General features: G+C 36.0%; 4 protein-coding genes across 7 annotated transcripts; all 4 read left to right on the top strand.

Moving 5' to 3' along the window:
- Positions 1-8,466: 8,466 nt before the first annotated feature.
- Positions 8,467-10,382, top strand: LOC142521378 (uncharacterized). The gene is made up of 4 exons (XM_075624579.1): positions 8,467-8,628; positions 8,716-8,860; positions 9,123-9,263; positions 9,358-10,382. The coding sequence occupies exons 2-4, from the start codon at positions 8,756-8,758 to the stop codon at positions 10,189-10,191; spliced, it is 1,080 nt and encodes a 359-aa protein (XP_075480694.1). The 5' UTR covers positions 8,467-8,628; positions 8,716-8,755; the 3' UTR covers positions 10,192-10,382.
- A 1,030-nt stretch (positions 10,383-11,412) lies between these two features.
- On the top strand, positions 11,413-14,688 carry LOC142521259 (uncharacterized). Of its 2 annotated transcripts, none has more exons than XM_075624490.1 (9): positions 11,413-11,686; positions 12,061-12,162; positions 12,768-12,841; positions 13,083-13,185; positions 13,374-13,424; positions 13,532-13,682; positions 13,765-13,903; positions 14,114-14,216; positions 14,401-14,688. In XM_075624490.1, exons 1-9 carry the CDS (start codon positions 11,524-11,526, stop codon positions 14,550-14,552), a joined length of 1,038 nt encoding a protein of 345 aa, XP_075480605.1. In that variant the 5' UTR covers positions 11,413-11,523; the 3' UTR covers positions 14,553-14,688. The 2 variants fall into 2 exon arrangements, with proteins under 2 accessions (XP_075480605.1, XP_075480606.1); XM_075624491.1 differs by having other exon boundaries at positions 11,416-11,686; positions 12,064-12,162.
- Positions 14,689-15,592: 904 nt separating this feature from the next.
- On the top strand, positions 15,593-20,813 carry LOC142520607 (developmentally-regulated G-protein 2). Of its 2 annotated transcripts, none has more exons than XM_075623658.1 (12): positions 15,593-15,752; positions 15,967-16,046; positions 16,424-16,491; positions 16,592-16,668; positions 17,050-17,230; positions 17,341-17,397; positions 18,378-18,452; positions 18,553-18,672; positions 19,047-19,217; positions 19,383-19,496; positions 19,660-19,830; positions 20,359-20,813. In XM_075623658.1, the coding sequence occupies exons 2-12, from the start codon at positions 15,977-15,979 to the stop codon at positions 20,455-20,457; spliced, it is 1,203 nt and encodes a 400-aa protein (XP_075479773.1). In that variant the 5' UTR covers positions 15,593-15,752; positions 15,967-15,976; the 3' UTR covers positions 20,458-20,813. The 2 variants fall into 2 exon arrangements, with proteins under 2 accessions (XP_075479773.1, XP_075479774.1); XM_075623659.1 differs by having other exon boundaries at positions 15,596-15,767.
- A 1,158-nt stretch (positions 20,814-21,971) lies between these two features.
- Positions 21,972-23,908, top strand: LOC142520692 (uncharacterized). 2 transcript variants are annotated; one of them, XM_075623785.1, is made up of 3 exons: positions 21,972-22,672; positions 23,354-23,425; positions 23,647-23,908. In XM_075623785.1, exons 1-3 carry the CDS (start codon positions 22,085-22,087, stop codon positions 23,683-23,685), a joined length of 699 nt encoding a protein of 232 aa, XP_075479900.1. In that variant the 5' UTR covers positions 21,972-22,084; the 3' UTR covers positions 23,686-23,908. The 2 variants fall into 2 exon arrangements, with proteins under 2 accessions (XP_075479900.1, XP_075479901.1); XM_075623786.1 differs by having other exon boundaries at positions 23,641-23,908.
- Positions 23,909-26,934: the final 3,026 nt, after the last annotated feature.

Raw genomic sequence — 26,934 nt, 5'->3', positions numbered from 1 at the left:
GGATTTAAACTTGGAAGATATGTAGATGGTTTCAGTGTTGATGCTACTGCTTATAAAAAAATGGTGGGAAGTATCATGTATTTATCTGCCACCCGACCTGAGTTAACATATGTGGTGAGCTTGATCAACATGTTAATGGAGAGGTGGACAGAATTACATCAACAAGCAGTGAAGAAGGTTCTTTGTTACTTAAAGGGTACTACTAAGTTGGGAATATTTTACAAGAGAGGTGGAGAAGATAAGTTGGTGGCCTACTCAGATAGCGACTATGAGGGAGAAGTAGAGGATCGAAAAGTACGTCGAGGTACGTGTTCTTGCTTAGCTCATGTGCAGTAGCATGGTCCTCAACGAAACGACTGGTAGTCACTCTCTCCACGACTGAAGCTGTGTTCATGCAGCAGCCTCTTGCTCATGTCAGAGTGTGATGATGAAAAATATTCTCGAAAAGCTTGGTCATGAACAAAGTAAGTAAACAATTATTATGCATTGTGGTTCAAAAGATTAGTATGCTGACATTATGACTAAGCCCTTGAAGCTGGAGGTGTTCACAAGATTAAGGGAGCTGCTTAGAGTTTGTTTAGTACCAGAGATAAATTGACAGCAATTTTCAGGTCAGTTTAAGGGAAGATATGTTGATGTCTTTGTGACTAAGTAAATTAGACTTGGTCACACTTCACTTGCTGCTTCGGTTAATAATGTCCTAGTGTTGTAGATTAGGTTTGAATCATTCCTGTAACGTTTCCATTTTATTCTACATTTATGTTTTGTATAAAGCCACAATATTATTCATTCAATAAAGTCTGTTTTGAACCTACAATTTTAGGTTTAGAGTTTGCGAGCACAACAGTATATCACATCAAACAACTGGTATCATTTGTAACCATATAATTATATATATGAATTACTCAAGGAGATGATGAGGCATACAACATTTATCAAATCAAATCTTTAAAAACAAACAACAAATCAGTGAAAGATTACAGTAAACCAAGCGAAACAAAAACCATATCAATGAAAGATTACAGTTCATCGAACAAAATGGAAAGCTGAGAGTGTAAATTGTTATCAATTACCACCAGCAGCAGGAGGTTCAAATTGATACTCATTGAAGAAAAGGCCTCCAAGTTCTATCCATTTTTCCTTCATCACAATATCACAAAGTGTGACGCCCCGAGACCGGGGTTATTCGACACCGACGTTATTCAACAATCATATAATTGCTAAACAACAAGCCTTGTAGTACAGTATAAACCAAAACCAGAGTTTTTCATAAATGCCATAAAAATGGAATCGTTTTTACAATAGTAACTCTGAAAACGATACAAATCTACGGAAGCATTTATAACTTGAATTAAATACTTACAAGACATATTCATAATTAAAATTCTTCATGCGTCCATTAATAGCCCCAAAACTTGTGTCCGACTCCTCTTTCTTTATTTTTTCTTCAGATTTGTCTGTGAGGGTTGACTAAGGGGTGAGTGATATGATCGTCACTCAGCAAGTTGGGGTCGTTCGAGCACAATATAACAACATGCATAATTTCAAAAATCACATGACTTGCATAACATCATTCATAAAATATGCATAACATTGTCCAGCACTGAGATTCATCTATTTTCTAAGGTTTACTGATATCAGTCCCAAATTTTTACTCCTCTAAGGGGATGAGATCGTATAGCTGTTATATCCCCCACCGCGTAAGAGTACGTCATGGTTGGGATTCCCACCCATATACAATCGACTCCTCACAGTGCTTAAAACCGTATGACAAATACAAGAAAGGAGTATAAGAAGAATAGTACTCGACTATTTTCGAAAATCGAACACATGCATGAATCCAAAAATTTCAAGTTTAAAACAAGCCCACTTACCTTAGACTGGAAAAAAATGTGAAGAACTCGGAAACCAGAGAAGAATCATGCTTCGAAAACGCAACTGCACATCTACCCAAAAATCAGTCGCCTTTTAAAATTTTTTGCACCTTACTGAACCAGTTGGATCGGGCTCAAACTTTTACAGTACGTTCAGAAGTTTGTTAAATAAATTATGAACGGTGGAGATCGGGTTTGAAAGTCATTTTAACCTGCTTATAGACGAAAAACCATAGGTATGTTGTTTCTCGCCTAAAATCTAAGCAGTTTTCTTGCGAAAAGCTATAAACGAAAAACTAACCGTTGGATTTGGCTAAAATTTGGATATGTTCAAAATATATGAAAGAATATTCTGGACGGTGGAGATCGGATTCCGAGCACCTGAGCAAGAGAAACGAATTTCTGAACTTGGACAGAACTTTGATTACTGCAGCAAAATTTTGGAGAGGGATTTCGAAAATTTGAAGCGAAAAATTCGAAAATTGAGGTATGAAATTTGAATGGGAGGGTCCTTCTATTTATAAGGGTGAGTTGAAAATCTTACCATAATTCGATTGATATTCTTTCCAAAATTTGGAGATTTTCCTTCCATAAATTTTGAGATACTCCTTCCATAAATATTGGGATGCTTCCTGTTTGAGAAAAACCAACTTGTATGTAATATTTCCTTCCAAATGGGTGGATATCCAGCCTTAATTTACTGTGTATCTTGCACTGGATTTCGATTTCCATGTATTATTTATAATTTTGAATTTATTATAACTCGAAAATAAATTCTTATACACGTCTATATTTAATTAATTATGTGCCCAAAAATTTGGGTTCTCACACAAAGTGTACTCCAAATATCCTCTGACAACGAGGGAAGTGGTGCAACACCTTTAGGGAATTCAGATGATATTATCCGGGAGGTCATAACTGTGACCTCCTGGATCAGAAATCCATGTTCCATGAGATCCGGTGACCACCATATTTTAACAATCGAAGGCATATGGCTATGAATATGTGAATCAGTCTCATCCACCATTGGAATTTGGAATTTTCCCTCAACGATTGTCTTTTTTTGGACATATACTCTGCCTACAGAGTCTTCCACAATCACTGTTTTCAAATTGGGAATTATGCTGGTTATATCAACCACGGAACGAAGATATAACTTCGCACAGCGAACAGAGCCTTCAAAAATAGTGTGAATTTTAGATGACTTGTCAACTGAAATATTTTCTTTAACACACGCTGCAAAATCTTTGAAAACGAACTTATTGTTGAGAAGCTTATTCCCCTGGAGGAGAATAAATGCAGAGTCGATGCAGCACCACATCAATAGAGGCTGCTGGCTCTGTGGATGAACACCATCTGGAGTGAATTCAAGGGTCACTGAATCGATGCAAGAGAAACGCCGTAGAAAGTTCAGCATCCCTGATGGCCAGACGGGAACGGAGTCGGGGCCAACATCGGCATGAGTAGGAAGTTGAATCTTGACGTGTTTTGTCTCAAAAACTAGCCCAGCCACTTATTTGGAAGTTAAAGAACTCAAGCATAGGGTTTTCAACTCACATTTATTGAGAACAAAACATAGTATTTCGGGAGGGAGATGAGAAGTGCTATCCGACGCCATTGATAAGTTTCGATAGGTTTCGACGTGACGTGATGGTGACGGGATGGGGACGGGGTTCTTATAAGAGTCAAAGTTGTTGAGCCCGCTAAGAGTCCCCTGCGTGCAAAATTAGTTTATGAACAGTTAGATCATGTATTGTTTCATTTATCCTTTTGTAAAAATAATTGATAAATGTTGATTAAAAATTTTGACAGTTGCTCCTTATTTGTATATTAGCGGAAGATATATATTCCAAAATTTTGACGGGAGAACAGGCAAAGATGTTTATTGATAAGTGCAAGATTTACACTTAATTTATATAAGAATCCATATTGAATTATGTTAGTTTCGAACGAAATTATGTATTTTTTGGTTTGTTTTGATTTTCATTATAGGAATGGAGAAAAAAGTGTACACGAAGCCAAGTGGATTAAGAAAACAGAGCCGTGCGCAAAAAACGCACCAAGAAGTGCGCATCCGCGTACGCAGGAAAGAAGCTGAACGACAGTAGCGCGCGCGCGGCCGCGCCACATCACGCGCAACCGCGCGCGCAGAAGAAGGAAAGCTAGAAGAACCTCGCGCGCGATCGCGCCACATAACGCGCGACCGCGCTCGCAGATACAAGCAACAGAGCAGAACCTTGCACGCGACTGCGCCACATCACGCGAAGACGAATAACGACGAATCTGGGGACATAGACGACATTTTTGATTTGTCATCTATTCTTCGCTTCTTTATTTTATTGGGTTGCGATGTCTAAAACTTTGAACATTTCTTGTTTCTGTTTAGATTTCAGTGATGAACTAATTTTTCATTCTAGAGGATGATGTAACTTTGTGGACATGATGATTTGACGTGGTTTTTTTATGATTGAATTCTGTTTGGTTTAATTTTGTTTCTTTGTGTTTATTCGGCTGCGATTTACTGGCCATAAATTGTACGTTGTCTAATTAATTGTACAATCCGGGAGATGGACTAGGATTATAGATCATTAGAGATAGCATCGTTGAATGTTTATATCGTTCAGAAGGCGTATAACTTTAGCGAGGCTTAGGTAAGAACATTATTTGCATTTATCAATTAAATTCAGATTCTTATTAGGAATGTTTTAATCGAAGTTTGATTGATATAATTTATTCGTCACTTGGGAAAGGGGGAATAAAATAATTAAGTGTTCTTGGTCATTAAATAACAGGAACTGATGAATATAAATTCAACCAGGAAAAATTATCATGTAAACATAGTGAAACTACTCATCTAGATATTTTCTCTCAATAATATTTTCTTCATTCGGTGATTAGATTAACTAGTTACTTGCACTTAAAGTGTTTAAAACGAACCAACCCTTTATTGATGTTTCTAGATAAAATCGTGACTATTTCAATTACAAGCACTGATATATTTTAGTTTACACTCCTCGTGGGAACGATACTCTACTTCCTTATATTAAAACTTGACAACCGTGCACTTGCGAGCAAAAAACGCGCAACATTTATAACAAATTAGTTTCTAAAAATTATTTTACAAAAAAGGATGGAAAAAATTAATTAAATGAAGGTGATAGCCCTGGGGAGGAGCTCGGCCCACTCTCGATAACCCAAGTGAAATCAGGCCCAATATGCAGAGTTTCGGAAGATCATCTTCATGGTCAAAGCCCGTCAGGAGGTCAACTCATTAACCTAAAACTGTCAGATCTAGGGGCCCACCAAAGACTCCTTCTAAGCAGATTCGTTGGAAGGTCATCCGAGAGCTCATCCAATCCGAGCTCTCATACTTCCATAATTTCGTCGATCAGAAAGAGGTGACCGACCTCTCATCATGGTCCGAGCCAACCTCACAGAATATGTTATCGTATCGACCGGGGATGTCTTGACCGAGCTCCCACGGGGATCCGATTATGAGACGGGCTCGAGGAGCTCCCACTTGAATATCAAGACGTAGCCCGCAGAAATAAAGCTTTTAAAGATTTGATCTAATCATAACCGTGATTATGTGAATCTAGAGTCCTATAGAATCAGGGCTCTATGAAATACATGTTTTAGCCATCAAGGACTCTACGAAATACCTTTTTAGCCCTCGAGGAATCCAGTCATATAAGGACTCTTCTCCTATAAATATCAGGTTCTAGTCATTGTTTGTTCATTCATACATTCACTCATTCTAAACACACCAATATTTTCTCCGTTTTCTATTATCTGACTTGAGAATCGGAGGGGCTAAGCTGAAACAATCTTCCAGCCTCCTTCTAACATTCTTGTTTGTGCTTCTAGATTTCGAAGGTGCGATCCGAACCTCCCATGCGAGATCCGACCTCCAAGCGACATCGCGATTTTCAACAATAACATAAGGTAATAATTCAAAACAAATCGAATATTTTGCTAGGTATTTGACACATCAAAATCAATAATTCATAAATAAGCAATGTTGTTGTAAATGAATAATCTTAACAACTTCTCATAGAATGCATATCCTATTTAATACTTTAGCATATATTATATAGGCAAAAACTTGTGTGAGACGGTCTCACGTCTCGTATTTTGTGAGACACGTCTCTTATTTGGTTCATCTATTAAAAAATATTACTTTTTATGCTAAGAGTATTATTTTCTATTGTGAATATCGGTAGGGTTTACCCGTCTCACAGATAAAGATTCATTAGACCGTCTCACAAGAGACCTACTCTATTATAGATAGAACGGAAACTTCAGTTTTAATTTTGAAAACCGGAAATCTAACCATAATTCTGAAATAGAAAAAACTTAAAACCACATAATCTACCAAAAAACTCATTTAAACCGAACTAATTTTGAAATAAATGTTTCTCGGACGTGCATTATTTCTAGTATAGTTAATGAAATTGTAAACCTTAAATTATAATGAATTAATAGTATATTATTACTCAGAGAGATGATGAACAAACAACATTTATCAAAATCAAATCTTTCAAAACAAACACCAAATCAATGAAAGATTGCAATCCATGAAAACTAGGTGGAGAAATTACAACAAACGAGTATAAAACCCTACTGAACCTTTGGAAGAAGATGATGGAGTCTGAAGAAAACCATTTCCATCTTCTGAACCTTTTGGAGAAGATGATGGAGCCTGAAGAAAACTATTTCCATCGTCTTCCAAAGGAGCTAATCATCTCCATTTTCGACAAAATCTTGGATCCCAAATGGTTATGCATTTGTCGTTCGGTCTCCAAGCATTTTGCCGCACTTGTTCTTCAAACCCGCTCTGTCTCTGTGCTGATCCCATCCGAAATGATCCCATCCGATATGGTATCTCCTGTTTGGCCACCAGGAATCATAGACTTTCTGAAAAAACTCCACTGCCTTGAATCTGTAACGATTCGATTTTCATTCGGTACATTGTGGAACGCGGCACGCGATTCTAAATCGTTGGTTAGGTGGAAATCTGATTCATCTAACTTCACACTTGTTTTCACCAACAACTGTGAAAACGATGATAGTATACGCATGTTGGATGATTTTTTTAATATTGTTGTATCTTACCTGCATGATAACACGCTGGGGATTTGTTATATAAAAGCGCTTCTTGTTGTTGTTCCAAACCTAAAGAATGTTGCGGTGGTAGACTCTATGAACCAAGGGCGTATTCTTCTGGCAGAAGAAGGCATTGCTAGTCTGAAAAAGGAGATGCCGTGTGTCCATAATTGCCACGCAAAGTGGTGGAGAAGATCCCAAGTGAAGTTGCCATTTTCTAATTGTGTAATTAAGGATGTGATCCTTTTTTCCATGAGAAAAACTGATGGTTTCATGCAGATTGAGAATTTATTTGAAGAGAAAGACTTCTGTGAACTCGCCATGATCCTAATGAAGGAAGAAGCCACAAATTCTCAATCTTCTACCCATTTGCGTCCCACGGAAGCCTGTTCTCATTTCTTCCCCGAATTTGTGATTTTCATGCATCGAGTAGGGGTCTGTAGAGGTTGAGATGGTCGGATTTGTTCAATTTCTTGTCATTGCATGCCAATAAATTTTTGTCTCATTAATTAAATTATAAATGCATCATTTTATTTTTTATAATAAATTTAGTTAAGATTTAATATGTATATTAAAAATGGCAAAAACATTTTTTAGGAGATACATGCATGCACACCCCGGCCCTTTATACCTGCTATTACTTCTCAACTTTTAACCCAAAATATATACATACATAAAATTTATAAATGAAGAAAATATATATATTATGATGTAATAAAAATCAAAACATATTATAACTAATTAAATAAAATCAAAGGTTATATTTTTAATGGTTATATATCTTCTTATTTAGAAATTTTAATTAATTTATATGTCAACTTTATAGCTAGATTCATTCATTAGATTGTTGCTCTTTTGTAATAGTCACATAATTTTACGCATAAAAAAATATGATAGAAAGAATTAAGATAAAATCATGTGGGATGACAACGTCGCGTACACAGTTTTTTTTATTCTTTCTATATTTAATTCAATTAATAATTTTTAAAAAAATATGAAGACGTCAATAGGTTATGTCGCGAATTTATTCTAAAATAAAAGATGTGCTAGCTAACCCCGATGTGGAAATGCATCAACATTTTTTGCAAATAAAATCATAGTGCAAAAAAACTTTTACCTAGTCGTCCAGACGTCCACTATCTTTATGTTAGTTAAATTCAATTATACACAAAGGCAACGTATTTTGTGTTTATTTTTTATTAATCCTTTAAACTTATTTTCAATCATAAAAAATTAAAATTTATCACTGTTATTTCTTATAATACTGATTTCAATAATCTTTCACACTTCACATACAACAAATTAATAGTTATGATATCATACATTTGGAGAAGTAGTATTAACTTCATATTTTTGAAAGAACTTATTTTCATAAATGTCTTATAAGACAGTTTTCACTTGTCAATATTGTTATATTAACAAATCACTCGTAAAAATTTATTATTTTTTTATGTCAAATATATTACTTTTCATTTAAAATATGGAAGAATAGCATATAAAGAGTACTCGAATTTTATGTATAATTTTTGTCAATCTTGAAACAGGCTGAAGGACTTGTAAAGGAGTTGAATCGGTCCAGCTGTTTCGAATTCGTCGATCAATGTTGTGTAACCATCGCAAATAATCTTGGAACCGTGGATAAACAGAGGTATGATCTCCAGTGCAAGCATCTAAGAAACATGATAAATGATATTGCCTACGCATTAGTCTGAAACTTGATGTTTTATTTTCACAGTGAATGTCCACAGGAGTGCAGGGAAGCTGTAGCTTCTTTGATGTTTGCAGCAGCAAGACTTGCTGAACTGCCAGAGTTGAGGCAACTTGGAACTTTATTTTCCGAGAGATACACGAATTCGCTGGATTTTTATGTCGACAAACAGGTATTGTGTCAAATTATAAGTTGTTGTTCCACATCTTCGAAACAAGTAAATCATTCTGTCCGATTCTTATTTGCATGTTTCTAGATTAAGCTCATTTCTTATTTGATACATATCTGCACATCTCCACTATATCTATTTTCTGAACGAATATGTTGTCTTTCAAATACCAAAAGTGCCAATGATTTAATCGATAGAATATATATCTGCTTGCGTCCGTCCAGTCACTTGAATTTTATCCAAGAGTTTCGTATTTCTTGTGTAGTTTATGGAGAAGTTGAAATCTAGCCACCCCTCGAAAGAAATGAAGCTTCAGTTATTGCAAGATGTTGCTGCAGAATCAGGCGTGGAGTGGAGCTCAAAAGCTCTGGAAAACAAGCTGTCTCATGAAACTGCTGGTAAAAAGGTAAGAGCTGAGTCATATTTTCATACATTTTAAACACAAACTAGGCCTAATTCCTAAAGATTATTTTTTTTCGAAATTTTCAACTATCTTACAGGATACTGCTGATGATTTCAAAGATGAACTGTACCTTTCGCGTGAGAGGATCGAAGGTTCAGTTCTAAAGAACGAATCCAGGAACAGGTCAGATTATGTACGCTGGAACCCTGGAAAATGTACTGGTTCTCAGAGGAAAGATGGCCTCTCTGGTTACGAACAGAAATACACAAGTGAAGGTGTTCCAATCAAGGACATTCAAGTGGATACTTTTGTAAGAAATGAGACGTATAACCAACCAGAATCCCGTGTTCCGAATGAAGAAAAACACGAAGAAAAGCCTCTCAAGTACGGGTCAATCCCTCCTCCATATATCAAATCCGATGTCAAAAAAACATCGAGCCACGAAAAGGCGGAACCTAAAGAAACAGATGATCAAGAATATCCCACTGTTAAAGCTAAGCCAGCGCCGAAATCTGTGAGGAGGCGGCCCCTGAAATCCCCACCAGCACACGAGAACGAGGAAAAATCGAAAGAAACAAACAAAGAACAAGCAGTGGCACAGGGGCAAAGAACCTTGAAATTCTTAGACGAGGAGGGCGACAACAACGAACGAGACGAAGAAGAAAAGATGATGGATAACCTCCTACTTCATTACAGCAGGAAAAAAGCACCCCGTGGAACCTTCAAATCAGACTCAAACATCAAGCTGCCACCAAACAGGGTATCGTCTCTTCCCGGTGAAGTCACGAGCCCAACCAACGAGCCCCATAAAGGACACGCTAGAGCGTTTTCTTTACAGCCCGAGATGATGAACGGAAACGGCCATGTGCATCCCAAACTGCCGGACTATGATGAATTTGTGGCCAGATTAGCAGCTCTTAGAGGGAAGTGAAGTATACCTGATGTACGTGTATTTGATAATTCTTCATCGTCAGATTTCTCCACATTCTTAGTTAAATATATTGTTCAAGGAATATGTACACCAGCTCTTTATGGTTACTAGATGATAAAAATACATACTTGATTTGATTGTGATGTACAAACTCATACCAGTTTACAATAATCCTGCAGATTCTTTTGGAAATTAATGTGTCATATTTTGATTATTTTCGAGAATCATATATATTTCCTTATAATTTTTGCATTAAATTAACCAAACAATGGTTGTTAATAGGCTACATAAAAGACTTTCACACCCCGAACTGGTGAAGCAGGTGATAGTGTGACTAGCAGATGAGTCCATCGCAAGTGTAATTTACCTGATTAGTGTGGTGTGTAAGCACGTATATTTTATAGATCTTTGGAATTGCACCTTTAGACGCTTTTATCCAGCTTATAGAAAATCAAAGGCCGGGCTTGTCGAGGTGGATGGAGAGGATTGAACATAGCATTTGTTAGAAAAAAATAAGAAGAGCAATGGAAGTGTAATTCTTCTTGTACACCATAGGTACTTATGGCAACTCTCAATATGATACAAAAATTTACTCAATGTATATCGAAAAATAATCGCAAACTATTTTTATTGTTACACAAAACGATTTAACACCATACTACTATTTAATAGTAGAAAGATAAAAATTTAGGACCGAAAACAATTTGATTGAGAGTAGCTCTTTTATGAGACGGTCTCACGAATCTTTATCTGTCAGACACGTCAACCCTACCGATTTAATAAAAAATAATACTCTTAATATAAAAAATAATATTTTTTCATGGATGATCTAAATAAGAAATATGTCTTACAAAATAAGACTCGTGATCACACAAGTTCTTGTCTGTGATTGATATCTTAGAAAAAGACTATCAATTCTTGCAAGCGATTCTTCAAGTACATAGATTTCTTAATTAAGTTATTTGTTTGTTAAATTTTTTAACTGTCAATCATTATGAACAATTAAAGTAATATATAAGATAAATGTAATAATTTTTAAAAAACTATAAATAAAAATATGGAGTATGATAGTCTTAGATTTTTGGGTTTTACGATTTTTTTAAGAAGTTTTTATGAATTATGATATTTAAAGATGTTATATTATAATGTGATCAAATTAGTTATTAAAAAAAATTAATATTTTAATATATAATATAGATGTAGGGTCCACCATTTTTTAAGAATTGGGCCGTAGCGATCCACCCGTTCCCGTGATCCAGCAGCTATCTGGATCTTCTTTAAGCCGCTCACAGCTCCACCAACCGGATCTTCTCACTCTCAACGGACAGGACGATGACAGGCGGAGGTACAGGATTTCCGGAAGAGTCTCCGACGCAAGAAGTCGGTGGCGAGTCGGAGGAGGAACAGGTGATGAGTGAGGTTCACCTGGGCTGTCCTCCGAACCACTCCGGTCCTCATGTCTCCCATTTTACAGTCTCACTTCCACGTCGCAAGGGTATTTTCCCGTCCATTCTTCGGCTTAATTCAGTCGATTTTTTGTACCGAACTCAATATATGATTATTTAAGAACACTCTCTATGTACGAAGCAGTAAAATCAATAGTTGCCCATGTAGAACAATTTGATCGCTCTATGTAATATTCGTCAACTCTGTCAGTATTTGATACGGGCAATTGAGATATGGGAGGAGGCTGTTTAATGTAGAGAAAGTTGCATTTTTCCGAAAAATCTTTGCATAAAGTTTAAATTTTTTTGGGTTCATCCACCTCGTTCGTATTGAAATGTATCTCTATTCATGAACTTTACTACAAGACTTGCAATTTAGTGGTTTGTTATAGATAACGGTTTCTTAATATGTTTGATGATATAGCAGTGGAATGGATTGGAGATGGTTCTGGTACAGTGGGGGCAAAAGTTTGTGAAGTTGATGAAGATGGCGATTTAATTCTACCTCGGCGGACTCAGCAGACTGGTAAGTGTTCGTCGACTATTAGAATTATATAGTTTTCATCACATCTTGTCTTTTGATGGCTTTTATTAAGTTTCAGTCATGTTATATTACTATTTTTAAAGTATTAGAGAATTGTTCACCATGTTTACTGACCGTGTGGTGAGAATGTATGAGTTTTCTTTTTGTTCGATTTAGTAGAGTTCATATGTACGTTTGTGGGTGGTTGATCTTTAGATCCTCTCAGCTAGCCTCGTATAACGCAATAGAATCTTCAGTTGAAAAGTTGTATTCTCCATGTAAATTGAGCTATGTTTAATTTGAACAGGAGAAGCCATTTTAGATCCTTTGCTTTGACAAAGCACTTGACTTTTTCTGAATTTGAAATGAAAGTTATGTCAATTCCAATATAGGCTTTTGGCTGCTGTTTGTTGATTTTCTTAGGTGGTAGTTCGGAAATTAAAATGTTAACCAGAAGTCTTTTGATTAAATGGCTCCTACGTCTTATGGTTCTGAAAATTTGAAAATACCCTTCACTCAATCTCCCAATCCTTCAAACAAATTAGAGGGAAAATTAAAACAAAGAGGGTGAGAAATTTGTTGAGAAATGCTGTTTCTTTAATGCTCAGATCGGGGGAATGATTCTTTTGTCATCACCATACAGCATCATGTTACCTCATCTATCCCAAGTGTTGGTCTCCAGGTACTGAAATCTGTTTCATCATCTCGGAATGCTCATCATACCTTCAATTCAAATGAACTTTTCTATTTTTACCCTTTTTAAGATGTTACCATGTTTTGGTAGTGATGTTTCGTTCTTTTCTTTAATTCCAGTGGATTCATCTCTTATTTTTCTTCTCAATACCAATCTGTGTATTTAACAAGCCATACGGAAAGCTTCTGTTCTATCTGCGTGCTATTGTTACGAGTTTTTCCTCGATCAGGTCTGGGGAGCAGAATTGGTGTTGGCCGATTTTGTGCTGCATATGATGTATAATTCGTCCAAGTTTGATGGAATCGTTGCCGTGGATCTTGGAGCCGGTACAGGTGAAGTTGTTTATCTCTGGTTTTATGGGTTTGTTGAATCATTTCGTCCCTATGATCTAGTCTTCTGATTTTTGGCCCAAGGACAGTAAATAGCGATTGATAGAACCAGTGAGCTTTAACCAGTCGGTTTATGTATTTCTCATCGTGGTTCTTGTATGAAAGGAATTTCTTTCACTTTTTTTGAACAGGTTTGATTGGCATGCTACTTGCACGTGCTGCTAACACAGTTTTCATAACTGGTAAAACTTTATTTAATTAGATGCCATGACTCTTTATCACGAGTTTGGATACATGGATCTGTCATCTGATTCCTTCGAGCTAACATTTTTGCTTTGCTGGTTAACGGACCACGGCGATGAAGTGCTTGGTAACTGTGCTAAGAATGTTCATCTGAATGTGGGATTATACCATGAAAAGGCTTCTGTATATGTACGTGAACTTGATTGGAACCATCCATGGCCCCCTACGGACATAGATTATTCATCAGCTCAGAAAAGGTATCTTGTTCTGTAAAAATTATCTACTAGAACAAAAAAGTTTTAGGATATTGGTAAATATAAGTTCCATCACCGTGTCCAGCTATGGTTGGATCGTTTCTGAAGTGGAAGAGTTGAATAGAGCTTCTTTGCTACTAGCTGCAGATATAATTTACGACGATGATTTAACCGATGCTTTGTTCAGTACATTACAAGTTCTCATGTCCTCTGATCAAAAAAAGGTACATCAATTCTTTGAACCTGTTTTAAATGTGAATTACAAGAGGCATAAGCTATATTGATGTGTACAAGATATCAATAATAAACGCTGCTACCGGACAAGAAAATTTAATTTGTAACGATCTATCTTGACGATGATTATGAAACTTTTGATGGGTTGTTGTGAACCATCATTTTATCCTTAAAAGCATAGTTCCTTTTACTCATTTCAGGTATTATACTTGGCTCTCGAAAAACGGTATAACTTCAGCATGAACGATCTTGATGTTGTTGCAAATGGGTATTCCCACTTTCTTAGTTATCTCAAACTCGATGGTAAGCATTACAGTTGTGTGTCAAAGCAAATCCAAATTTCAGCCAACTGTCTATCCCTAAAATAAAATTTTATTTTTCTAGTCGTAAGCATCTTTCCAACTAAATTTTCAAATCCGCCGCTGTTCCAACATTTCAGTGGTTCCGGTTACCCGTTGTTTATCTTGTGATTTTGGCTTTGGCCTAGATGATTTTGAAGAAGAAGATGCTGAAGAGGAATGTTGGTGTGGTTTTGTCGGAAAGCGCGTCAATCTTGAAGAGATTCCTCAATACATGCTAGGGTACAACAGAGGAAATGCTGTCGAGATTTTAGAGATTAAATATGTGAAGAACAAGTGAACAACCGTAATTCTTGATAATTTTATTCAGTTTATCTTGGATATTAGTTAAGTTGTTCTCTCTTAGTTTTGAGTGCTTTTTTCGGAAAATATTTTTATTCAGTTATATTATGCATCATTTTACCCCTTTACACTTTTTTTTTTTGAAATAAATCACACATATCTATTAATTCATCTTCAAAGAGTCAGTCAATACGATGTTCATAATGTTACATACAATTAAACCATTCCCCAGTAGCATGTGCCGGAATGGTATTTCCTACCGATCCATGAGGTAACCACCGGAGCCCAGGGGCAAGACTGATGCCCTCGGTACGGTCATTCGGGAAGTCCCTCCGAGCTTCACTCGTTAGATGATGAGTTGTTTTGTTCGACGCTCTTCTCGTATGACGAAGTGATATAAAATCCGAAGATTCCAAGCAAGATTTGATTTCCGTAATGATCCATCCATTTAGGCCACGATCTTCACCAGGTTTGGTTACTGTCTGAACCGCTTGGATTGAATCTGAAAAAATGCAAACACTCTTGAAATTATTAGGTCGACAAAAGTTAATTTACCCCTTTACACTGTCAAAAGCTTCTATTTTCTATTTGTTTAAATAAAAAAAGCTTTCTAATTTCATTAACTATATTATTTTCAACATTTCAATTTCGTCATCAAAATTAATGCTCGCACTACTATCACTAAATATACTATCGATTTATGAAATATGAATATCGAAGCAGTTCACGTTCAATAGAAATCATAGCAAAATGAACAAAATAAGATCACATTTCTACAAGACCGTGTGAGGAAACTAGAATATTTTGTCAATTTTTTTTCTCGAATATCTTGTTTTTAAATTTGAATGAACATGATAAAAAAATTTTGCAAAAATAAATTGAACATTATCTCCAACATACCATTGAATGATTTGTAAATATTATGTTTTCCTCTTGATTCGAAGCTTTGTAAACAATTCAATCCATCTGCTGATGATGTATTCTTATGATTATGAGATGTTTGCTTATGTCCATTTATAGGCAGACGCTCGTATACGCTTTGTTGGACAGTTTCAAGTTTCACCCTTCTTAATGCGAAAGCGTGCCACAGCTGAATAGCAACCCTAACCCTAGTCAGAGTAATCACGATTTCTGCATAAATAATCATCACCCCTCCTCTCAATCAAAAATCATCTGCTGCATCTCACCATTCCATCGAGTAAACTCTCTCCCCGTATCTATGTTTTGAGTTTTATTAAGAACACAGATTATTGCATTATCAATTCCTTCGATTGGATTATAGCTTGATTTTACGTTATTTTTTCCTTTTTTTGATCAATTATATAAGTTCGACCGAAACCATGTGACCGTGTAACTGTTTTTTGAAGCATATTTAGTTGGTGGATGATATCAGTTTTTGTGGATGATTACAGCTGAAGCAGGATGGGGATCATTGAGAAGATCAAAGAAATTGAAGCTGAGATGGCCCGGACGCAGAAAAATAAAGCAACAGGTTTTTTTTTTTTTTTTTTTTCCAGTATATGTTATCATTATTAATTTGGATGATAGATATTGTATTTGCTGTGTGGCTTTTACGTTGGGTGTGAATTGAGCTGGAAAATTTTAATAACGAGATCAGTTATGCGTTTTGAAATACATTTGATCTTCACGAATTCATTCTTAACACCCGATTTTTATACTTGTTCTATATCTGGATTTGTTTACTATCCTATCGATGGTTTTAATTTGAGTTTACTGAGCTTGATTTGTATTCGAGATTATAGTCTGTGTTCTTTATTTTACGGTTGCTTAATTTGGTTTTTATTATAGGCATGTGACTTTGTTCTTTGAATCTAAACGTTATACTGATGAGGTAATTTAACCATACAGAATACCACTTGGGTCAGCTAAAAGCTAAGATAGCGAAGCTGAGGACACAATTGTTGGAGCCGCCGAAAGTATATGACTTCTTCATTTGTATATCAGTATTCTTAGTTTTCAAAATATTGCTACTTAAGTTTGCAAGCCATGTTCTGATGGCTGTTCATTATGGATCAGGGTTCAAGTGGAGCCGGGGAGGGTTTTGAAGTTACAAAATTTGGCCATGGACGTGTTGCACTGATAGGCTTTCCCAGGTTTGTTTTCTCAATACTTGTTGGAAAAAGTGAGAGAAAAAAGAAAATTGCCGGTGCTTATGACTCTAAAATTGGATCCTATTTTTCTTCACATAGTTGACTCTCTGGGGATTATTTTGCAATTGATGATTAGTTAAGTGTCTTTTGATGGTTCTTGTCTCATTCTATACTATTGTAACTTCGTTCAATGGCTACCAGTTCATTTTTAACCCTTAGAAGTTGTTCTTTAGATATGATAGAATTTGTTGGAAGACTGTTAATGTTAGTTGAGAGAAATGTAGCTTGCCAATTTGAATTGCATTTTAACTTTGAAAGCTGAAGCTACATCATTACCTTCATATTCTTCTTTTGGAGATGTGTCTTACAAGGTTTTACTTTCAGTGTTGGAAAGTCGACACTTTTGACACTGTTGACAGGAACACATTCCGAAGCTGCATCATATGAGTTTACCACACTTACCTGTATTCCTGGGATCATTCACTACAATGATACTAAAATACAGCTCCTCGATCTTCCTGGAATTATAGAAGGTGCATCAGAAGGAAAGGGGCGTGGTAGGCAGGTGAAAATTTTGTTTACAAATAAATATTCTACAAAACAATTGTTACAGCAGCGATGCTGAAGAAATGTTGAAGATCTAAACCCTGATAGAAACTTCTTTTTCAATGCCAGGTTATTGCCGTGTCCAAATCTTCCGATATTGTGCTGATGGTTTTGGATGCTTCAAAAGTAATTACAAGTATTATCAGTTGCAATGAATTAATGACAAGTTATACTAATGCTAATGCATATTCAACATTATGATGATTCATGTCTGCTTGATATCTGCATGTGATGGGATTATTCGAAAGAATGGCCTGTTTGGAAAGCATATACATAATATCTTGGCTGCTGAAAATATTTCATTTTAGTTGTGAACATGCAATAGCGAAATTGTATTATTATTATCTTAATTTCATGTTTTCATCTCACATATTGAAAATGAAGTAGCACCATATAATTGAAATTGATAACCATGTAAATTGATATTCTGGATTATTTTATGGTTGTGTATTCAGCTGTTTATCTTGAATTTAATGTCGAGGCCCACATTTTGTGAGATGTTTGTAGTTTCATAAATTCACTCGTGGATTGCTATGCATGCTGTTAGTTGTGAGTAATCTGTGTGCTCACATCGCATATGCTAAGATCAACATTAATATTTAGGGGATGTTACCTTGAACTCATTTATGTGACCAGTAGCATGAGCTGATGACTGATAACAAACAAAAATCCAATTCCGCTTATAATATTTCAGAATATTGTGGTAATTTTTTATCATTCCATAGCCAACATCTCATGATCGCCATAATAGTTTCCTAATAAAACAGCCAGAAATGAAGACTTCTACATAGGGGATCATCTTCATTGCCCTTCCTGTTTTCTGTCCGGTTGCATTGATGTATTCTTTCTTTCATCCCGGACATGAGCAATGAATGGCAATTTTGCATGGAGAAAGAGTTCGATTTTTGCATGATTGTAAAAAATATTCATGTTGACATTTTCAGAAATGGTGACTGGTCGTGTTCCTGATTTTGCGAGTCTCATTGAATATCATTTGACTTGGCATCTTCTGCTCTGTGACAATTTCACCTACAATCCATTTATGCAACTTTCTTATTTAATCATTTACCTGGGTGTATACCTTTCACCTAAATTTGTAATTTTAGAGTGAAGGGCATCGACAAATCTTGACGAAGGAGCTTGAAGCTGTGGGTTTGCGCTTAAACAAAAGACCACCTCAAGTAATGCATATTAGTGGCATTCAACTTTGTTACATATTATTGTCAGTAGGAATCTGGCCTCCTGCTTTAGAAGTTGTCTCATCATGACTCTTGCTGACAGATATACTTCAAAAAGAAAAAAACAGGGGGGATTTCTTTTAATAGCACGATGGCATTAACTCATGTTGACGAGAAGCTTTGCTATCAAATACTACATGAGTACAAGATTCACAATGCTGAGGTACTTTCTCTCCCTTCCCTACATTTCCCCCCTTGTTCACTCTCTTCTCTCTGTGGCATGATGACCAGTGCTGTAAATTTACTCGTTTTAGTTATCTTTTACTACAAATTATTTACTCTCTGTAATATTTATTTGTAATATTTATTTTCTTTATGCATGCAATCCATTTTCTGTTTCGACAAAAACTTCAGCCTTTTGAACCGTTCTCAAAACCTCTAGTCACTAGGTAATATGTGCATAATACTTGTGCATATGTGAAATTAGACCATTTATGGGCACGCTGGGATGTTATTTAGAGTTGCAGATTGTGAAGATCAAGAATTACCTTGGGCCAAGATTTCACTTGACGATGTTGGGTTTCATGTTTGTTTAAGGTTTTGTTTCGTGAAGACGCCACGGTCGATGATCTCATCGATGTTATTGAGGGGAATCGTAAGTACATGAAATGCATATATGTCTATAACAAGATAGATGTGATCGGCATTGACGATGTGGATAGATTAGCACGACAGCCAAATTCAGTTGTTATTAGCTGCAACTTGAAGGTATGTAAATCTTTAGCATACCGTGTTTGACACATGCTGGACATGTGTTGTTTTTTGGAAGACAGCCATTTGACATTTATTAATGTTTATATAGGAACTTAAATTGGGTCAAACAATTCACAGTCAGTTCCTTTGTAACATTGTGTGTTTGTGTTGCTTCAACAGCTAAATCTGGACCGACTGCTTGCAAAAATGTGGGAAGAGATGGGTCTTGTGAGAATATACACAAAGCCTCAGGGCCAGCAACCAGACTTCTCTGATCCAGTTGTCCTTTCTGCTGTATGTTGTGTTTCTCATCAATAATCCACTTTCTATATTTGTATTCCTCTACTGAACCTATTTTGTGGCTCAAGTTCTATGTAGTTCTGTTACATTGACGTGTACTTTAATTCTCTTTTTGGAATGTATATTATAATCTTCATTGCATTTTATTTTGTTTCAGGGTAGAGGTGGCTGCACAGTTGAAGATTTTTGTAACCATATTCATCGGAGCCTGGTAAAGGATGTAAAGTATGTTCTAGTTTGGGGTGTGAGTGCAAGGCACTATCCACAACATTGCGGTCTTAGTCACTCTCTTCAGGACGAGGATGTGGTACAGATAGTTAAGAAAAAGGTAATGAACTAAAGCTTATCCTAGATGAGTTTGTTTTGTCACATCATTATCTTTTTTTCCAATGCAACATAACTAAAATTGAAGGGCTACTATAGCAACCTCTTTAATATCATCATGTATGCATATTTAGAGAACCATTGACAGAAAAACCACAGTTCCAAACTAGTTGTGGATGTCTCCTGATTTTGTCGTGCTTCACTTGTATTTAAACTCTGCTGTGATTAGAAAAACTGTAAATTGTTCTATACATTGGAAATTTGGAATGGATGTTGGTATGGAGAAGAATCTTGAAGGAAGCTTAAATGTGGAAGCATGTTCATCTGTCAGTGAATTCCGACAATTATGTCTAACTCAGTTATGGCACACTGCTTTTTTCCCAGCTCAAAGTTTTACGGTCTTCTTTTTGTAATCTCCGAACCACACACCTGATTATTCTTTAGATGTGGTGTATTTTGGTTCATATAAATTGCTCTGCCCTAAATTATTTTTTGAAATTTAGATATCAAGCACCGACTTGTCTTTATGCAGGAAAAGGATGATGGAGGGGGTAGGGGCCGGTTTAAATCGCACTCCAATGCCCCTGCTCGAATTTCTGACCGCGAGAAGAAGGCTCCGTTAAAGACATGATTATGTGAACTTCTTGTGTGTGTTTTACTTAAATGTGGATGGCTTAAGATTGTATTGTTGCCCGAGGAATCACCTTGGAGGAAATAGTCAAAGATCATCTCGAGGACGTGGAGCTATATTTACAAGGGATTCATAGTCAAGGGACGAGTGAAAAAAATAGCTGAATATTTGATTAATCTTGAGAATTTTTGTACCATTATTCGATAGCTCCTTGTTGATGTCTTCATTTTACCCGTTACTTGTGTGTGTGTGTGTGTGTGTGTGTGTTAAATAGCGTCTAAGGTGATGTAAGAAAGTCTACGGATCACAACTTAGGCGTAAATTTTGTTACGAAAAGAAAATGGCGTTTCATTGCATGTCCATAGCCACACACATATATCATCAAAAACAATTTTAAAAGCTATTTATTTTATATTGCAATTTTAAATGATATAAGATACTTGATTAAACAAATTTAGTTTGCTCGTGAATTTTTGGAGTCAGCTAGATAAATATTTGATTTATATTCGAATTTATTTTAACTCAAGTCAAATTCGAAAATATACAGACTTTTTTCGAGTCGAACTGAGTCAAAGTTATTTTGTTTGATAGTTAATATGTCGTTCGCGAGTCTTAATATTTTTATCAATATAATATTATTATATATCAAATGAATATTTTTCAAGCTTTCTTTCAAACGTTCGAATTTTTATTCTCAAACATTATTATTCGAACGATATAGGATTGAGCTTGAGTCAAAACATTCGAGTTTGAAATCAGATTCGAACTCGAATATATTTAATTTGAGCATTAAATTTTTAATAATATTCGATGATTTGTTTACGTACATAAATGTTTTTACTGTTTATAATTAGGTGATTACTGATAATTCATCCATGCCACATAATTTCCTATATTTGATTACATAAATTTTCAAAATCATAATTTGTTTTATACATACAAAGGAACAATATATATATATACACATTGAATCAATTCACAATCGACTCACGTGATCTTGATGCCAAAAGTACAGATTTAGTAAGGGTTTCGAACTTACTTAGTCCACATGCCTTTGACTTTACTTTTTACCCGTAATAACTTGCTAAAGTCATAAATCGCGCTTGAATTTGCTGACCTTGAATAATCCAGAAAGGCCTTCGAAACTTAAAATAGGCCGTGGTCGTGTCCATTTTCGCTTGGTTATCGTTTTCGAAATAAAATAAAATAATGAAAAGTATTATAAACTGGATAACGTTTTACCACGTAAAACAGTAAGGTAAAAATTTGTGTGAGACGGTTTTATGAGTCATATTTTGTGAGACGGATCTCTTATTTGGGTCATTCATGAAAAAATATTATTTTTTATAATAAGAGTATTACTTTTTATTGTGAATATCGGTACCCGTCTCACAGATAAAGATTCGTGAGACCGTCTCACAAGAGATCTACTCAATAGTAAACGTGTCACCACTCCAAAGCACGACAACAAAGTCAGTTTCGATCTCAAAACTCCACACTGTACAAATCCGGATTTGTCCAAGTCCTAAGTTCCAAATTCTTAAGCGCAGACAACACGAGTTTAGTTCAATCAAAGGTAATCGCAGGAACGCAAACAGTAGAGAAACTTCAAACCCTGCAAACCTGTATGGCGGAATCGAAACATTACGATGCGTCGTCGTCCCACCAGCCTCTCCTCTCCGAAAGCCAGCCCCAATCATCCCAATACGTCGACGTTCTCCCTCCGTATCCTCCGTCCTACCACCGTGGTGTACTCCGTAAATCATGCCGCTGCGGTGTAATCTCCTGTTCCGTCGTATTCATCTTCCTCGTGGCCGCCTTGGTCATCCTCTGGCCATCCAAACCCAAGCTCTCCATCGTCCACCTGAGCCTGAATCGCCTCAGCTTCCATGCGCTCCCCGAAATCTCACTCGACGTGAAGCTGAACCTCACCGTTAGTGTTAAGAACCGGGATTTTTACTCCATCGACTACGATTGGGTGAATGTCACTATCGGGTACAGGGGACAGAACCTGGGGAATGCGTCTTCGGAGGGCGGGCAAGTGAAGGCCCGTAGCTCTTCGTACGTGAACGCCACGCTCGATCTGGAAGCGGTGGAGATCTTGAGCGACGTGGTTTTGTTGGTGGAGGATGTGGCGGACGGTGTGATCACGTTCGACACAGAGTCGAAGATTGGTGGAAAGCTCAAGCTTTTCTTCTTCGAATTGCCTCTCAAGGTAAATTTTTGCTGTATTTCTTGGAAAGTTTTCATTTTTCAACTTTGTGTTCCTAACTGAGCTACATATATCAACGTTTGAGTACCATAATGGTCTGGTTGCTCATCTTACATCCAGAACCATGAAAATTGAGCCATCCCAGTTATTATTTTGATATTTTAAATTGAATTACTCGAACCCAAATTTTTCTAAAATTAATATATAAAAAATTGAGTTACATCGTCATGTTAATCAGTAGTCTGTTAAGATCGAATTTGGATCTAACTCAACTCCAAAGGGATAATTGTCTAAGTTCATATATACAACTCCAAAGTTATTTATCTAATCGACGTGGAACAATTAACACACCTCTCTGACGTTCATTACAAATGACTTAATTATTGGTAGAATGGGTGACCCAACTATGGACAGTCCAACACATAACGGTGGAACCCGAGCTCTGATACCATGTTAAGATTGGAACTTGGACCTAACTCAACCCCAAAAGCATGCTCAAGGGGGAGAGGATTGTCCAAACCTATATATACAACTCGGTTATTTATTCAACCGACGTGGAAAATCAACATAATCCCTAGGACAATCCGAATCCAGAGAGTTACCAGTCGAGAGATTCACTTCAAAGTTTCTTGTGGAGTTGATATCATATCTTTATACGTGTCTGATATTTGTGATTTGATACAGACGACCATATCATGCGAAGTCGTTGCAGATACAAGCAACCAAACGATTAGTTCGCAGAATTGCTATCCTGAGGTAAAATTCAACTCTTTGCTGATTTCATAATGTTCCCATTGATCATGATCTCTTATTATTGGGGGCAAATGTAGGATAAAGGGTATGTAATTCTTGATTTTTAATGTTAAATTTGGAAACTATTATGCACCAACAGATTCATTTCTTACACCATTGTGTCCAATCATTCTTTCCTTGTGTTTTTGTTTGTTAGACTAATTTCCATTCCTTGACAGTAATAGTGCACTGGAGAGATCGAGACCGGGGGTGCCGCGGTGTGAATGATTTCTACAGGTTTCAGGTGTGAGTTTCCATGTAAATCATATATCACACCCTCCCATCAAAATTTCAGGGAAAATGTTTACCTCAATGTGAGAAACAGACGCTGTAAAGTTCAAACTAATTATATCATACTACGTGAGGTTGTAAATTAGCATTTTATTGATCATATTTGTTGATTTGTACAACTTCGTCATAGCAAATAAAATCATTGAACTTCAGTTTCCCATCTTTGATATCAAGAATGCTCGTCTATGTCTCTTAACCCACTGATATTCTCCATGATGATGCCTGCACCGGAACGACCCTGGATGGCTCGTCGGTGAACACAGGCATGTGGTTACCTTTGCACCGTCTCTGCTGGCTCTCTCGGCCGACCGGACACCTCTATCATCAACCCTTGCAAGTGATGCCAATGGCGTAATCGATGGCCGATCGGGACTAGTCCGGTGGTAAGCACCGGGCAAACATGCACTTGGGTAACACATCTTTTCCTCTGTTACAAAAATTTTCTTGTCCCTATAAGTAAGGGAGGAGAATCTTGGGGTTGTGTCGGGAGGACGTAAAGCAATGGAAGGAGGGAGGAGAAGAAAAAGCATGGAGTGTGATTCAATAATAGTTTGGATTTTGTTTCATTAAACGTCTGCACAAGAATTTTCCATTCACGTAAAAAGGAAAAAAAATATAAATATATGAATTATTATACAATGATTCGAGCCGAGGGACGTATATATTTTTAAATCTATATATAAATAAATTGGGCCGTATTGATTTAGTGGGCTAGTTAATTTTATGGATCCAATAGTGTGGGCCTAGGAGCCCATAACATATTGGTCCAAAACTAACGAAACCACGACTGAGGTGGGGCAGTTAACCCAGTATCGAGGCATTATTAAACAAGATGGACAACAAACATACAATATTGTTTGACTCGAAAATTACGAGGTGTGCTAGGTACGTGATCGTGTTAAAATTATGAAATGATCCGACTTCTTTAACCAAACGTTGTAGGTCTCGATTCGGTCGTAAGTTCTAACTCCTTCGAAATGGCTAAAAAATGCAAACACAAAATGAGGAATATGACAAAATTACAGGAGGAATTCATTAATATCAAATATAATTATGTTGATATGAACTTGATCAACATTTTTACAAGAAAGTTGAAGGAATATGTAAAAAATTCAAATACTTGACTGCTGAAAATTAAAATAAACAGACATAGAATTGAGAGAATCCTGCGGAGCTTTGCTGTAGATTTTGTGTTGATGTGTGTGTCGTTTTTTTCTGATTCTTCCTTCCTGTTTTTGTTCAACTCCATTGAGCAGTTCCATCCATATTCCACGATCACCAATGATGCGTCGCGGATTAACTCCTCCATCGTGCTTTTCTTCGGACCAACTATATCTCTCCTGGACTTAGCATCATTTGGGTCTTCGTGTCTGATGGGCTTTTATTTTCATCGGACTTCAAAGATTTGGGCTAAATAAATATAAATTAAACAGTTACATGTCATCATCGTCTTATGTCAAGTTTGAAATGAGATCTCGATTTTGAGACTAAATTATAATAAACTTCTTCTCGACTCAAAAAATCATGAACAATAATAAATCAAACGTCAACCCTCCAACTTATGAGCCTAAATTAATATGAAAATATTTATTTTTGTCAGCTCAATTTTTTTTAATCCACTAGCTTACTTACATATTTGACTTTTCTTTTATCAATTATTTTCTTAGCTATAAAAACATATAGAATGCTGTGTTAGAATAATATTTCTAAATAATATATTTGTAAAGAATATTGTACCATTTTTTTTAACAAAAAAATTAATAAATCCATTCAGCCATTGTCTCGTAGAATAATAAAGAAATTGAGTTGTTGCAACGACCATCCATAAAATTCCCTCCATTAATTCGAGCCAACTCATTACAAGTAATGTATTGTTGTTTTCGCTTTAAGTTAGCGGTTCACAACAGGCGAAATGATATTTTGTTACACGTACTTGAAACGTGGTGTTTTGGCTAATATATCGTTCGAAAAGTTGTAATTTCGTTAACATCGATTATAACTTTTGATAAAATGATAAACATATATTTATTTGAACATATGAATGAGACTGGGATCAATTATTTATGAGATTTAATGCCATCTTCTTTTTTACTCTTCTACTTTTTTACTAGGGAATTGAGAAAAGATGGATCGCAAGAATAATGGGTTGGCCTATTAAATGCCACACCATCCAAATCCATACTTAAACCAAAAAAAATATATTATCCTTATTGTTGGGTGTAATAATTATTTCTATTTGATAGAGCGATCGAATCATGTTGTTTGTGCTGCTATACAGTTTAAAAGATTTGAGTTGCACCATTACCACTAGCTATAGCTTTTGGTAAAGCGGTAAGCACTCGGTCCTACAATTGGTATCAGAGCCAAGGTCACGAGTTTGATTCTCATTGATTGCAAGAAGTGCAATTATTGAGATGGAGATTGTTGGGTGCAATAATTGTCTCTGTTTGGTAGAGCGATCGAACCGTGGTGTTTGTGCTGCTATGCGGTTTAAAATATTTGAGCTGCACCATTATCACTAACTATAGTTTTTAGTAAAGCGGTAAGCACTCGGTCCTACACTTACTGTTCAAGGACATTTTTGCAGTTTCACTTATTGGATGTGCCTGTTTGACTGTTTAGCCAAAAACAAGTGTAATTTTGTCATAAAAGTAAGTGAAAGTGCACCAATTTCTTTCGGATCTTGTCACATGTATCTAGATTTTTTGACATTTACGGATCTTTTAGCCTAATCTAATATAGTAATACTAATGGCTATTGGAATGTGATCTATATAACAATTATATATATATATATATATATATATATATATTTATATTTATAAAAAGATATAAAATTCTATAACACTAAAATTAGTTATTACAAAAACCAAAAAACGTTTAAAAAGTATACATTATATTGTCCCAAAATTTGAGAATGTCCGTAAAGATTATATTCAAATATCACCAACAGTCAGAAGTATTATGATCGTATTGCACAATGTATCGATATTTTTACACATCAGTGTGTGTTGTATCGACGGTATTTTTAGTCACATATGACATTGTCACGTTGGAAATTTGTCATTCCCATTCAACACAAGTCCTTTTTTAAAACAAAAGAACCTTTCACATAGTAAGATTTGATCATCCACCGGTTACTTTATGCTTTTTTAAAACAAGATTTGACTAAAACACATGACC

The sequence above is a fragment of the Primulina tabacum genome, chromosome 12 (genome assembly GCF_025594145.1).
Source record: "Primulina tabacum isolate GXHZ01 chromosome 12, ASM2559414v2, whole genome shotgun sequence".
Taxonomy (NCBI): domain Eukaryota; kingdom Viridiplantae; phylum Streptophyta; class Magnoliopsida; order Lamiales; family Gesneriaceae; genus Primulina; species Primulina tabacum.
This window is presented reverse-complemented; position numbering and strand designations above follow the sequence as displayed.

Coding starts and splice junctions, on each gene's coding strand:
- LOC142521378 (XM_075624579.1), top strand. CDS start 8,756: ATGTTTGCAGCAGCAAGACTTGCTGAACTGCCAGAGTTGAGGCAACTT. Junction 8,861..9,122: donor ATTTTTATGTCGACAAACAG/GTATTGTGTCAA, acceptor TTTCTTGTGTAG/TTTATGGAGAAGTTGAAATC. Junction 9,264..9,357: donor ATGAAACTGCTGGTAAAAAG/GTAAGAGCTGAG, acceptor ACTATCTTACAG/GATACTGCTGATGATTTCAA.
- LOC142520607 (XM_075623658.1), top strand. CDS start 15,977: ATGGGGATCATTGAGAAGATCAAAGAAATTGAAGCTGAGATGGCCCGG. Junction 16,669..17,049: donor GCACTGATAGGCTTTCCCAG/GTTTGTTTTCTC, acceptor TTTTACTTTCAG/TGTTGGAAAGTCGACACTTT. Junction 19,831..20,358: donor TACAGATAGTTAAGAAAAAG/GTAATGAACTAA, acceptor GTCTTTATGCAG/GAAAAGGATGATGGAGGGGG.
- LOC142521259 (XM_075624490.1), top strand. CDS start 11,524: ATGACAGGCGGAGGTACAGGATTTCCGGAAGAGTCTCCGACGCAAGAA. Junction 12,163..12,767: donor TCGGCGGACTCAGCAGACTG/GTAAGTGTTCGT, acceptor TTTAATGCTCAG/ATCGGGGGAATGATTCTTTT. Junction 14,217..14,400: donor TAGTTATCTCAAACTCGATG/GTAAGCATTACA, acceptor GCTTTGGCCTAG/ATGATTTTGAAGAAGAAGAT.
- LOC142520692 (XM_075623785.1), top strand. CDS start 22,085: ATGGCGGAATCGAAACATTACGATGCGTCGTCGTCCCACCAGCCTCTC. Junction 22,673..23,353: donor TCTTCGAATTGCCTCTCAAG/GTAAATTTTTGC, acceptor GATTTGATACAG/ACGACCATATCATGCGAAGT. Junction 23,426..23,646: donor CGCAGAATTGCTATCCTGAG/GTAAAATTCAAC, acceptor TGACAGTAATAG/TGCACTGGAGAGATCGAGAC.